Genomic DNA, 15,396 nt, shown 5'->3' on the forward strand with positions numbered 1-15,396 from the left:
ACTTACAGGGTTCTCAAGTTCTATCCAAAGCTTGGAGTGAGATCACATGCGGTTAGGGGAGGAGCCCTAATGGAGCATTGGCCTACATTAAAATAAATAGGCTACAAAGTGAAAAAGGATTGCATGTATTTGACTGAGTGAGGCATCATGTACTCTACTATTCCTTTTCTAATATAACCAGACTATGTCCTCCCGTCGCAAACTTGCCAAGTACGATCTAGCAAGGACACAAGTCAGTTCTTTGCCTTATTGGAATTGAGAAACGGCCCCCATTTCCCTCTGACCTCACCACCTCCTTGGTCTCCACACTCCAGCTCAATAGGTGGCGGAAATGCGCCAAGAGCTGGTTAGCCAGCCGCCATTCAAAAACAAAAGAAGCAAGCGCACTCGTTTGTTATGCGAAGACGTGTTGTCTTTTCCGCAATATTTGTTACATATAAACTGTGGTGATTCAAGCAAAAGGAAATTTAAACCGTTGTTGTATTAGACTTTAAGTCTGCGTAGCTATGGAAAAGCATAATACTCAAGAGGTAAACACGGGAAATACTGTTCCGTCTTCGAAACCTCAGAATATACAACTCAACATAGAATCTCCATCAGACCGCAGCGGATACATGGAGGCAGGAACATCGCGGGACCATAATTCTGCATTCAACTCTGAAACCGTAACAAAAGAGGATGCTATAAAAGTACCAAAAAACAGAAAACCCGGCGAGAAAACTTTTAATCAGAGATGCCAACTGTTTGTCGGTAATCTACCAACGGACATAACAGAGGAAGATTTCAAGAAACTGTTTTTCAAATATAGCGAGGCCAACGAGGTGTTCATCAACCGAGACAGAGGATTCGGCTTTATACGCCTGGTAACGCGCTAAATCAGCCTTTCTATAAAAAATTCTCCGAATAGCCGTATTCAATTGGTTATAGAGCAGGGATCTTCAACGGTTTTCGGGGCAAGGACCCCGTAGATGAGAGATGCATGGACCCCTGATGCTAAATTTGTAAAACGGAGCTATTTAAATAGAAACAACCCATATTGTCACAGGGCTATTATGCATGTTATTGTTGCACAAACACCATTTTATGTGTATTCTTTTTTATTGTTTAAATATATTGATTATTTTAAGGGGCAGCACCATACACTTTTTCTGCGAGATAGACAAGAAACATACTTTGCTTTCAGTTTATTGAGACTTTAATGAGATGCCTGACCCCTGTTAATGGCAGAAATTCTGGTCTAATGTAGGTTGATGTTTACTCTGGATGCGATGTGGTTTCATTTCATTTGCCTGTCAAATTAGCGCTTTACTTTTACAGCTTTAACAAATTTGAACAGTTTTAAATAGCCTTCCAAGTTCAGAAACGAATGACAATGCACATTGTTTGCCCGCAACTCCTTTCATGCGCACTCTACACTCAATGGGAGGGAAAGAATACACAGATTCTAAAATTAAATCCTTGAAAGATATAGGTACTTGATGATTAATGAAAAATTATTAAGCCATACCTGTTTTATTATGATGCAGATGTAACGTTTCTTCTATCACTTCTGCTGCCCGATGGGAAGGTTTTGTCCAGATGCAGGTGCAGAGCTTTAAGGGAACATTGGTTGTAACATTTTTAACAAAAAGTAGTCAAAATGTGAGTTAACATGAATAAGTGGACCCCTTACAGTTCCACAGCGGACCCCTTAGGGGTCGTGGAGCCACGATTGAAGACCCATAGAGCATGGCTAATAGATATATGTAATTGATTTACAGCTGTTACACATAGGCTATAATTTACTCTGTTTGCAGTGTGTATTGCAGTACTTCTTATCAAAATTAGTGTGGCTTTATATATTCAAAATGTGACATTCCACAGAAATCATGGGGCCCTACTAATGTAGCATGAATATGATGAGCTCATTGTGAGAGTAAAAGATGGGGACATTGTTTATTTACTTTCTAGTATTGCCTCTCACTAACTAGGTGACAACATAGTGTTATTTCACCAGTCAACAGATTCAAGTCACCAGGGACTGCAGAAAGACACTAACTTTTCATTCTGCTACTAGGGCTGTACGATTTGAGGAAAATGTCACATTGCGATTATTATGGTAAAAATTGTGATGTGCGGTTGCGATGCGATAAACTGGCTATAATGAGTCAACTTGGTTGATATCAAGGAAAAGGCATACATAGATAACTGAAAATGCTGAAATTTGTATTTCTCAACTGAGATATACAGTTCAAACTAGCAACAAGAACTAGAATTGTACAAAGTTTTCAAATTAAAATGTTATCAAATTAAATAACAGTAACATCTTTGCATTACTGAATTAAATTAACTTAAAATGTATATATCCTCAACAGTACAGGTTAAATTAAACAAATAGAACATAAATACAGATGTACACATTTTAAGGAACATAATCCCAACATACAGACATTTAAGCAGATTGTAACATTTAATTGTATGAACTCTTTTGAAAAAGAAACTGGATATAAATGTGTGGTTCACTCTGTAAAACTTAAACCTCTATAATCTTTTTTGTTACTTTAAATGGTTGTTACTCAACCAACTGGTTGAATCCTCTTTCTAAAACATTCTATTATTTATGAAATTATTCTATTATTAAATAAAGTTGTACTTTATTTACAACTTTAGTTTTGCAAATTCTGCACAGTACCTCTCTCTGCTCAGTGTTTGATATCCTGAAACAAAAATATCGCCAAATTACAGAGGAAGCATTTTTTCTGGGTACTAGGTCAGTGCCCTCCCCTAACTCTGCATCCATTTCTCCCGTCTCCACACAGCGCACCACAAGTCACGTGACACTGCTACACAAGACGACAATTTTTTTTTCTTGCATAGAAAATGGTCATATATCTCTTAGAATGGATGTCTTGTCACGTCCACGAATGCACTTGATTCTTTAATATAATCACAACATTTTCCGTCATGTAATCGCATAGCCTGACATCGCGATTGCGATATGATTAATCGTGCAGCTCTATCTGCTACCCCAGTTAACACAGTTACTTTATAACGTTGTATCTAGACCGGACCGTATTCGTGGCAGTGACGTACCAAATAACGTTCCAGCTACTTAACTTTGGTCGTTGCTGAGACGTTGTGATTACCTCCTTAAGACATACCTGGAACTCAGATTAACTAGGCCTGTGATTTAATCCGTTTGAAAAAGAAACACAAAACCAGTCCTAAATGATTGAAAACAAGTTGACAAAAAAGATTGAAAAACATATAAAATTGCCAGAGTACACATCTGATGCGGTGACACGTTGTATATTGGTCCATATGTAAATTATTAAATACATTATCCTATATATGATTATATTATCAATAACACCGATTCATTTTAACAATGCCACTAGGCTTTTTATTAAACTTGGAACCTTTATATTCAGGTGAGGAAGCTGGTGTTTTACGTAGCATTTGCGCGCCCTCATGCCTAAATGCCACTGCAGAGGCATATTGCAGTATTAATGTTAACAAGTAATCGATTAATAGATCGTCAAGTAAATGAAGATTGATTGTGGGAATTTGTTGTTCATCATTTGGCAAACTAGATGCGGACTAGTGGATACAGAATCCTGTAATTTAAACATGCCATCTGGCTGTTCTGCGTGTCTGAGGTGAATTAACTGCACAGTTTAACGTGCAATATGCTCATGAATTCTTAATTTGTCTGCCCTGTATGAGGGCATGAACACATGAACTTCATCTGTAGAGATGAAAAAAAGATCCCAAAATAAGCGTCTTCCAACAACCTGTTAAAGTGAATAGTCTGGTTAACTCTGTAATGTTATGTGGACATATATATTTCTAATTAATAGTAAAAAAGAAACTAAAACTAATTTAAAGATAAACTAAATGCATCATGCATAAACTGAAGTTATTCTTTCTTTCATATTGTTTCTTGTTTATACGTTTGTATTATATTGCATTTTAAATGTATTATGGCAATGATATGCACTTAATAGGTTAAGTTTTTACAGATATTAATGCATGCAATTTAAGCAATATTTTCTTTTTAAAACAACTAGTTGTCACTAGTTACCTTTAAAAGTAAGTATTCTCCATTGAGAGCCCTGAGATACCTGGTCTTTTGAAGAGACGATATCACAAGGCCTGGTTAGGGGTGGGTGTCATTAACCCCACTCCTCCTCTTTAATCCTTTCGATGCTAATCCAATGCAATTTTGGTTTCAAATTTTTTGCATGCAGTATTTTGGCTTGTATTATGCTGCCTATTACCAGGGCTGGGAAGGTTACTTTTAAAATGTATTTCGCCACAGATTAAACAAGTTTGGTAACTGAATCAAAATACTTCAGAATACTTTGGGATACTAAGGTACATAAATCAAAGGGATCACCAAACAGAGAACTTGACTCATTTGCATATTTTTTAAAGCATTTTTACCAGTTTCCCTCGTTGGACAACATAGTTCTTAATTGTGAGATGTCAGAGTCAGTGTGACAAAAGTCGCAATTACCTCTAACAAGACACTCACAAAAAAACTATCACAAAACATGAAAATAGTTGTGGATCATTCAAGTAAAGACATACAATAAAAATGCAAGGGTATGTTCATTTAGTAATGTGGCAATTCAGTAAATTCAGACAATTTGTCTTCTGGAGTAGGCTATATGTAATCTTTTTTTTGTGTGAAATACCCTATTCAGGACAGTATTGAATACAATTCACATGCAATCTTTTTCCACCCAGAGACTTCTTTTATTAAAATTATTTAAAATTTGCATATCCGCCCAGGGGTGTGAACCTATGGGCACAAATGTAGTTTAGGATGCTTTTGCAGAGTCATATAATCACAGGTTTCTGTTAACATTAATTGCCTGTTACAGTTTATATTAATGTTTAAATTATATAAATTACATATAAATAAGTAATCCCTTTGGTAATCTAAAATATTTTGGGATGTAACTATAATTTCATTACCACTCATTTAAAAGAAACTGTAATGAAATACAGTTTTGTATTTTAAGATATTAGTTCAAGATAGACGGATAGGCAAGATTGTTCACAAATGTTTTGTATTGTTTACAGAAAAGATGTGCGTTCTTATCTTTTTTCTGTTAATTATGATATTGTGTTTCGTGTCTATTATAAAAGTGTGAATTTAGTCTCATTCATTATTTACACGTAAAACACGATGTACACTCGTGTATTCAGTGTCACATGCATAAAACCTAATTCACATGTACAACGTGCATTAAATAAAATAAAATCCTTATAAAATGTGTTTCACAAATGCTATATGCAATTCACAGACATCCAACTGCACAAATACTTTCAAAGCTATGATTGGTTGAATGGTAAGCTTGAATCTGATTGGCTAAAAAGTTTGACGTTGAAGGGGGAGCACTGCAAAACAGTCTTAAAACACAAATATATCCAAGGCGATTGACATGTGCGAGTGACATTTACATTTCATGATAAATGTGTATATTTTTAACTTGAAAAACATTTGTGCACATTTGTACATCTGTGAATTGTATTTAGAGTGGTGAACGCATTTGTGAATCTTTTTTGTCAATGTATATTCAGCCACAGTAAAAATTAAGACACCATTCCTAAATTTGATTTCAAATCACCATTTCTAGATGTATTGTGGCCATTCCACTCCAGTTTCTGTTGAATTTCAACAAAATCAAACCTCAGGAGTGACATAGTCATTCAACAGCAAATGTGAAAGACTGAAAGAAAGACACATGAAAACTGTGATAAAATCATGGTCATCACATACACTATATTTTTAAATACTTACAGTTGTATTGCTTAAAAGTAAATGTGAACTTGTTTTCTCAGGTCTAAAAAATACAGAGCATCTTTTCTGTTATTTTGGCATGTTTCTCCAGTTTTCATTTTCTGTAAAAATGTTCTTAGAAATTTGGGAGAAATGTTGTAAGTAGTCAACAGAATGAAACAAAAACTATGGTTTTACCTAAACACATAAATAGTTAATTTTACACGGTCTCTGAAGTTGTCTCTTAATTTTTTTCTGCGGCTTTGTGTACTTTGTGCATGTGAATTAGGTTTTATGCATGTGAAGTTGTCTTTTACGTGTGAAAATTTAATGAAACTAAAATCGATCCACACACAGCCGCATTCATCATGTTAAACACAGAATAAATATAACAGATGGGCTTGCGAAATGTTAAAATAAATGTAATCTAGTGGAGAAGACAAGTAACATTCATCAGAACTTGTATTCAAAGTTTCTGGAATTTAAGGTTTAAGAATTGATAAGTTTGTTATTGAACAACACAGCAATCTTGTTTAAAAATGTCTCATGTTTGTGGCATATAAATACTTTTTTCACTTATTTAGGAGACAAGAACCCTTGCAGAGATTGCTAAGGCTGAATTGGATGGCACAGTACTAAGGAATAGGACAATTTATATCCGTTTTGCTGCACATGGAGCTGCCCTCGCGGTGCGAAACCTCTCTCCAATGGTGTCCAATGAGTTGTTGGAACAGGCCTTCTCCCAGTTTGGTCCAGTTGAGCGCACAGTTGTGGTAGTTGATGACCATGGCCGACCCACAGGCAAGGGTATTGTGGAATTTGCCAATAAATCTGATGCCCGGAAAGCTTTGGATCACTGTGCAGATGGAGCTCTTCTGCTTACAGCGTAATTAAAATCACTTAATAATGTGACAACATTATTTTATAGCTGTTTTATTGTCAATTCAAACATATTAATATTTATTAAGGAATTGATAATATGATTACTCCTCATATGTTGTGTGTAAAGCTGCCTCATAACTGCATTCATTCACATAAACTTACCATTACTTAATTTTACATTTCCATGTATTGTTTTAGTTTAACTTGCGGCTAAAACACTTTTGAAAAGGCTAATGCTGGTCATGTAAACCCTGGTTGGCTGGTCAAGTATTCATTTATCTGACATTTGCTTAATGAAGGTTATAATGTGTATTATTTTTCTAACATTTAGGTCTCCTTGTCCAGTCATTCTTGAGCCAAAAGAACAATTTGAAGACGAAGATGGGCTCCCAGAAAAGCTGTTGCAAAAATCAGCACAATATTACAAGTGTGTCTTTGTTCTATATTTAAAGTGTAAAAATATCAATAGGGGATTGCAAAGGAAATTAACAATAAGTATGTGCAATTTAGGGAAAGGGAGCACCCACCACATTTTGCAGAGCCAGGCACCTTTGAGTTTGAGTACTCCTCACGCTGGAAAGCTCTGGATGATATTGAAAAACAACAAAAGGAACAGGTGGACCGGAACATACTAGAGGCCAAAGAGAAATTGGAGGCTGAAATGGAGGCTGCCAAACATGAGCATCAGCTCATGATGATGAGACAAGGTAATAGGCAATCATACACGCAAATTACAAAAAAGGGTATTATATGAACTGTATTTTAGGAAATATTTTTCTGAAAAATATTTATGTTTATAAATTCTGTGGCAGATGCGTTACGATCGTTTACATGTCAAAACCGGACTCATTAGGCTTCAATATAATTTGATGACAGTTTCACTTTAAAATCAAATTAAAGTGTAATAAAGCTGGATTTTTTTATTTTATATTTCAAGAGCCAGCTTTATAATGTTTCGCATCTAAAACATCATAATGATGATGAAGACAGATCCTGCATTCGAAATCACATACTGTGACAGTACTTACTGATTATTATGTGAAGCCTAAGTTTGCTCACCTATGACATTTGTTACAGCTACAGAAATAATTTATGATTTAACAATAAGACATTTCTGAAGACATGGAGGTTAAGTGAAGGTTGAGGTTGTTTGCAATTACGTGGTTTTGATGACGTACGAAGTGCAGCCAGAGGGCTGATGATTTTCTACATAGTAATTTTCTAAATAGTTACTCTTCAAACAAATAGTAACTGAGTAAGTAACTGAGGTACATTATTGTAAAAGTAACTAATTACCAGGGAAGTATTTTAATGTTGCTGTGGGACAATGCCTATAATAGAGACACCAATTAATTTATTTTATTTAAATTAATAAATTTGATTATGTAAATATTAGCATTACTATACTGGAAAATAAAATACAATAAATGGTTTAGAACTTTTAATATTTATTGCACAGACCACAACGGGTCAACAAATATGTCAGAAAAAAAATTATGCTCCGTAAGACCAAAAAATAAATAATAATAAAAATATATATAAACTCTTTGTAGTTTTAGATTAGACTCAACTGTATTGTCATTACATATATACAAGTACAGTGTAACGAAATGTAGTTTAGGTCTAACCAGAAGTGCAATTAGCAAGTGCAGGATAAACAGTTAGAATAAATACAGAATACAATATTGAGAAAATATTATACAGTGTGCATGGACTATAAAAATATTTTACAGAAGGTATGTTCTATGAAAATATGACAGTAGGTATATACTATGAACAATATATACAGATGACTATATACTATGAACATTAACACTATGAACATTAATGTACAGGTGGATATGAACAGATAATATTTTAGACTAAACAATAGTGCAAGTGACTTAAGTGTGCATAAATTATTGACATTAGCTGTTAACGAGTATACGAGTTAATGCAGTTAATAGGTTGCAGTCCAGAAGATGAGTTAATGCAGTTAATAAGGTTACAGTGCAATAGATGAGTAGATGCAGTTAATAGAGTTACAGTGCAGTAGATTAGTTAATGCAGTTATTGAGGTTACAGTGCAATAGATGAGTAGATGCAGTTAATAGAGTTACAGTGCAGTTGATTAGTTAATGCACTTATTGACATTACAGTGCAATAGATGAGTAGATGCAGTTAATAGAGTTACAGTGCAGTAGATTAGTTAATGCAGTTATTGAAGTAACAGTGCAATAGATGAGTAGATGCAGTTAATAGAGTTACAGTGCAGTAGATTAGTTAATGCAGTTAATAGAGTTACAGTGCAGTAGATAGGTTAGTGCAGTTATGAAAGTGGTCCATTAGTGCAAATGAGCATTCAGTTAAATATTCCTAGTGTGCAAGTGAGCAGTATAGAGTGCAAATGATGCTGTGCGTTTGTAAACAGTCCAGTAGAGCAGATAACATGAAGTACTGGTGTGTACAGTTCAGTCATACATGGCAGCCCTGTAGTGCAAGGTACACAATGTAATAGCAGCCATGAAGTTAAAGGAAGAGAGGAAGTGGAATCAGTGGAGGGCATAGTTCAATAATGAAACAGCTCTAGGGAAAAAAGCTGTTTCTTAGTCTGCTGGTTCTTGTCCGTAGGCACCGGAAGCGCCTAATTGAAGGCAGGAGAGTAAACAGTCTATGAGTTGGGTGAGAGGAGTCCTTGAGAATGCTGCGAGCTCGACTCAGACAGCGTTTCTTCTGGATGTCCTCAATGGGAGAAAGTGTAGTCCCTGTGATGCGCTGGGCTGTTTTCACCACCCGCTGCAGTGCCGTGTGCTCAGCAACAGAACAGATCCCGTACCAGACTGTGACACAGTTGGTCAGGATGCTCTCTATCGTGCAGCGATAGAAGTTCACCAGGTTCATCAGTGTCCTCAGAATGAAAAGATGCTGGTGAGCCTTCTTGACCAGGCATGAGGTTTTGGGTGTCCAGGACAGGTCCTCCGAAATATGAGTCCCCAGGAACTTAAAACTGGAAACACGTTCAACAGCCATCCCATTAATGTGGATGGGGTCGTGTGTGCCTCCTTTCGCCTTCCTGAAGTCCACGATGATCTCCTTTGTCTTGGAGGTGTTAAGGAGCTGGTTGTTGTCTGAGCACCATGTGGCCAGGTGCCGGACCTCCTCCCTGTATGCAGTCTCATCGTTGTTGCTGATGAGACCAATCACTGTTGTATCGTCTGCAAACTTGATGAAGGAGTTAGATCCGTTCACAGGCCTGCAGTCGAGTGTGAAAAGGGAGTAGAGAAAGGGTATCAGTACGCAGCCCTGTGGTACACCAGTGTTGAGGGTGATGGTGGTGGAGAAGATGTGGCCTAACCTAACTAGCTGAGGCCTGTTCGTCATGAAGTCCATAATCCAGTTGCAGGTAGGGTTGTTAATGCCTAGGTTTCCAAGTTTGATGATTATCTTGGCAGGGAGGACTGTATTGAATGCAGAGCTGAAGTCTACAAACAGCATGCGTGCATAAGTGTCCTTTTTGTCCAGATGTGTGAGCACAGAGTGCAGCGCCATTGACACTGCATCATCTGTGCTCCTATTGTTACGATAGGCAAATTGGTATGGGTCCAGTGTGGGTGGTAGAGAGTCCTTTAGGTGTGCCAAGACCAGCCGCTCAAAGCACTTCATTACAATGGGTGTGAGTGCTACAGGGCGGTAGTCGTTCAGGCATGTCGGGAACGGGCACAATGGAGGTGGATTTAAAACATGCTGGAACCACTGCTTGGGCGAGGGACAGGTTGAAGATGTCCGTGAAGACCCCAGCGAGCTGCTCCGCACATGCCCTGAGTACATGACCAGGGATGCCATCTGGGCCAGCAGCCTTGCACGCGTTGATCCGGCTTAGTGCAGTGTGAACATCAGTGGAGTTAAGTGTGATGATTGGGTGGTCAGCAGAGGGTGTGAGCTTGGTAGCTGTTTCCTTACTGTCTCTCTCAAAGCGAGCATAAAAGTCATTAAGCTCGTTCAGGAAGACGGCATCTGTGGCTATGGGGGTGGAGTGGTTGGGTTTGTAATCACTGATGGCCTGGATGCCCTGCCACATGCGTCGAGGGTCAGAATTGGAAAAATGCTCTAGCTTCAGCTTGTAGCAGTGCTTGGCCTTTTTGATGCCCCTCTTCAGATTTGCCCTAGAAGTACTATAGGCCTGTGCATCATCCGATCGGAAGGCAGTGTTTCAACAGGAGGCGCACTTCCTTGTTCATCCATGGCTTCTGATTGGGGTATTAGTGCAAATTAAAATGATAAAACTGTCACATAACTTCACAACTTCTATACCTACTGTACAGTACTAATTATTTTTCGTATTTTCTAACAGAAGCAAATAGTTTAACAAGAAGTGCAGCTCAATTATAGTAGTTGCATTTTATTGTCTGTAACTGTAACAGCGTTGTAACGGGGGAAGTCATTCATTTGATTACATTTTGATCACTGTTGCAACAGTTTTGGAAAAGAATGCACTCTCTAAGCACAACAGAGTAATGCTTAGTTTGCGATTTATTATGTTTTCAACTATGCGCGCGTTGCACGGACCCATCACCTGAGGATATTAAAGTAACATGAGAGCAATTAATGAAAGACGCTTTCTCCTGCGGTACACGTCAATCGATCTACACAGTCCTGCTACATGTCTGACAAACCAGATATTTTGAACAGTTTGGGACAAGGTGACACAGGGTACAAAGTTATCATTTGGCGCGTACCCGTATAAAGTTTTTCTTACTTTGACAGCCAAAGCTAAAGGAGGAATTCAAGCAGACTCATGCCCGTCATGCATTCAAATCCTAACTCTGGCAGGGTTGACAATCAAATTATGCGTTCAGTTCGAACTAAAAAAAACTTTTTTTAAAACTATCGAAATATAATTTACTATTAAAAACAAAGTGAAACTATGCGCAGTTGGCAGTCAAACTATGCGTACGGCATCTGAGCCACAATAAAAAATAAGTTGTTTCAACAACATTTAAAGTGCAGTTTATGAGATTCGTTGATTTTGAATCCAACCTTTCTTTGTAAAAGGCATAAAGTTGATAATTATGATTTCAGAGTTAAGCATTCATTAGTTTGTATATACATGTTTAATTAACACAGTTTAATACATCCCTACTCGAGGGTAAGCTTTTATAATAGTGATCGACCAATATGTTTTTTTAAACGGATACAGATACCGATTATTTGCATTTTTATGTGCCCGATATGCAGAACCGATGTTTATTTACAGTTATACTTCTGTTTTTTACACTGATTACAACACAACTGAACAAACTATTTTATTAAGAACAATCACTCCCTCCTTGCATACAAAGCAAAACATTTGCATCTATATACCAATAAATAGAAAAAGTGCACTGTTACTAAAGTGTCTTTGTTCAAAAATAAATAATTCTAATCAATTAAAAAAATAAATAGGGCGTCTGAAACACAAACCAAACTCATTGGTAGGGACCGAGGACTTGCACACACACAGAGCTCATCGAGAAAGGGAGTGCATGTGAACAGGGGAGCGCGCTTCAACTCACATCAAACACGTCAGGAAAGAGAGAAAACACAGAAGCGCTGTTTATCTTCTAGTTATTCAATCACAGATACAGTCACTATCACGGATGGATACAAAAATTATAAAATGTGACACCGGATGACACCAAACGAAATGCCTTGTATGGGAAACACTGATGGAATAATACATTTTCATGAAAGTAACAAACAAAACGGCATATAAATCATTGCAAATCTCAACTGTTAATTTTACGTTACGTTACGTAACGTTAATAATATTTTTGTCAGTCTTCTTAAATACCTGCGGACAAAGCACTGTTTATATATAAATAACCAACGTTACATTCAAACTGCCATCGCTTGTGGAGATAATAAATAATTAATAACACAGGGCTGTATTTATTTAAATGTTTATTACTGAAATAATAGTTATATAGTCCTTGAAAGTAGGGTGTTTTAAATCCTTGTTAAAATGTTAGCTACTTGCTGCGGCTATGCTAAAACTTCATAAGCTTCAACCCGGTGATTGAACAGCAATATGAATGATGAGCATAGACAACAAAGGTTATTCAATTCAGCAATTTTTTCCAACATGAATAAATTCATGGCTGTTTCATTTAATGAAGGTAAAGTTACGTCTTTATTGGGGGAGCTTCATTTAACATCACCTACTAAAACACAACAGTAAACATTTTGAATGCGCAACAGTAGCCCAGGTCAGAGATAATATACTAGTATGTGAAACAATGATAAGACTTGACAACAATGAGGAGAACATAATGCGTGTAAAAGTGAACTGTTGATTAGGAGATCACTGGGAGGTTAGGGTGAAGACAATGAGGGATTGTGGAGGATCATGGGTAGTGTAGTCCAGGGGGGAAAACACAGGGAAACAGACTGGAAACTGTGACATTATTACCCCTCCCGGAAGGCGCATCATCGTGCACCAGGAGCAGGAGAGTGCCGGCAGTCTTGGAGACCAGGGTGTTCAGCCCGCTTCTGGAACAGGGGGGACCAGACGGGCACCGTGGCTACAACGCTGGAGACCAGAATGGCGAAGACGAAGATGGCTGCATCTAGGCTGTGACTTGTGTTGTGGAGTTGCCAGGAAACTCTGGAGCAGATTGATGGTGAAGCTCTGGAGTCAGGAGTGGAGTGACTGGGAAGCTCTGGAATGTAGTAGCAGTATTGTGTAGGGTAGTTAGTCCAGGGGTGAAACAATGTGACAATTTAACAGACTGGAAACTGTGACAACAACATTGTCAGGTCAAAGTGTCTGAATAATTTTTGGTCCCAGATTTTAATCAATCTTACTTGTAATCTACTGTATGAAAACATTTTGGTATATATATCACAGTTTACTTTATTTAGCTATTCTCACTTACTTAAATAACATAAAATTAGTTAACATTTTATTAAATTAAAAATGCTAACATAGATGTGTTATTTCAATCTTTAAATTTAGTATGCTACAACATTTATAATGCAACCACTATGATGAATTGAAACTCATCTGCTTTAATTCCTTGTTTACTTGCTTAGCCATTTTAAGGTTTGCTATAATTTCAACATTTAAAAATATTGTCTGCTTATTCCAATTGTTTATATAAATATCTGTAAACTTCAAATAGATCTCATGAGACGTCAAGAGGAACTGCGTTGCTTGGAGGAGCTCAGGAATCAGGAGCTGCAGAAACGCAAGCAGATTGATCTAAGGTGTGCTTGTGACTCGAAACAGGGCCTATGTATTTTCTATAATTATAATATTAATTATATTATGATTCACAAACTTATGATGGTGTTAATTTTCTGTGCATTTTCATTTGAAATGAGTTTCTGTATGTTCAGGCATGAGGAAGATAGACGTAGACGTGAAGAAGGGATGATTCGCCAAAGGGAGGAGGGTGACATAAGATGCCCACCAGATGGATTTAAGCCCAATTTTTCAGAGGGTGTGAATGCAGGGCAAAAGTTTTACTTTCATTCCGATTTTTAAATACTTCGTTTTTTATTTGCTTTCAACCAGGCACACAGATATACATCCAAGTGAAATTTAGTGGTAAGGTTAAATTAAGAAAAGTTATTGTGCTTATCTGTGGAATGTATATTTCTGCATTTTGCTGTGTTGATTTGTCTGGCCTTTGATTCAGTAGATGTTTTTAAGGTTTGTCCACAACTATAACAATAAAGATACAGAGGAATTATATTGTTGAAATCCTTTTTTCCATCTGAAAACAAAACATTGACATTCATTTAAATTTCTTTGTAAATTTAAAGGCATTCTTGATATTGTTCTAATGTGAATGAGCCTTTACTGTGAGTATGATATGTTTTCTCCCTTTAGTACTATTAGAAATTTAAAAGATTGAAACATTCTACATGGTGTATTATATGTAAATAAAAACAGCTTCACGGAGAGTGTGCAACTAAAATTTTTCATCATGCAATGCATTTACTGAGATTGAAAAAACCCTAATTAAATTATTAGTATTTTGCCTAATATTGCGCATGTGTTTTGTAGGGGTATAAGATACATCCAAATGGATTGATCATCAATTACATGTCTAATGATACGATTTTGAATGTTATAAAAACTGGATAAAATGCTGGATTTGCAGATCGTTGCAGAAACTGATAGATGGTGCAGTTCCAGCGTTTATATGCCGGACATGGTAAGTGTAAATGAGTCATGTATCAGTTTTGTTGGCAATCGGCGTACGTGCATAATATAAACAACACAACTGTATAGTGAATTAAACGTTTAATAAGATAATGTATTGTGTTCTCATGCTTTAGTTCTGCCCACTGCACCCTCTAGGACAGTCCTGGGCATTGTACGGCCCGCGGGATGATTCTGACAGGCCCGCGAAAGATTACGTGATAATTAGAAAATAAAACATATTTCAGAATTATCTTATGGGTGGGCTAAAACCGCATTGCTTTTATTTTGAAGCCCATTTATTCTCACAGTTCACGCAATCGTGCACGTCAACTGTGCACGTAAAATGCGTGTGATGGACAACCTGTCTTCCCAGCAAACATGTAACTTTGGGCCCTATGTGGGGCCACTGTGGGCAGAAAATGCGGGCCCACAGTGGGCAGCCCACTGTGGGCCCCTCTACCGGCGTGAAATGCGGGGCACGTGTGGCCCCACATTATTGGGCCCAGTTGGGGCACTAATGGGACAGCCCGAAGTGTGGGCTGGGTGTGGGGGAAATGTGGGCACACTAGGGTAA

General features: G+C 37.3%; 1 protein-coding gene across 1 annotated transcript; it reads left to right on the forward strand.

The window, feature by feature from the left end:
* Positions 1-357: 357 nt before the first annotated feature.
* pspc1 (paraspeckle component 1) lies at positions 358-14,657 on the forward strand. The gene is made up of 6 exons (XM_079463003.1): positions 358-863; positions 6,355-6,656; positions 6,984-7,079; positions 7,163-7,359; positions 13,792-13,876; positions 14,009-14,657. Exons 1-6 carry the CDS (start codon positions 507-509, stop codon positions 14,154-14,156), a joined length of 1,185 nt encoding a protein of 394 aa, XP_079319129.1. The 5' UTR covers positions 358-506; the 3' UTR covers positions 14,157-14,657.
* The last annotated feature ends 739 nt before the right edge of the window (positions 14,658-15,396 follow it).

The sequence above is a fragment of the Barbatula barbatula genome (assembly GCF_947034865.1).
Source record: "Barbatula barbatula genome assembly, chromosome: 8".
Lineage (NCBI taxonomy): Eukaryota > Metazoa > Chordata > Actinopteri > Cypriniformes > Nemacheilidae > Barbatula > Barbatula barbatula.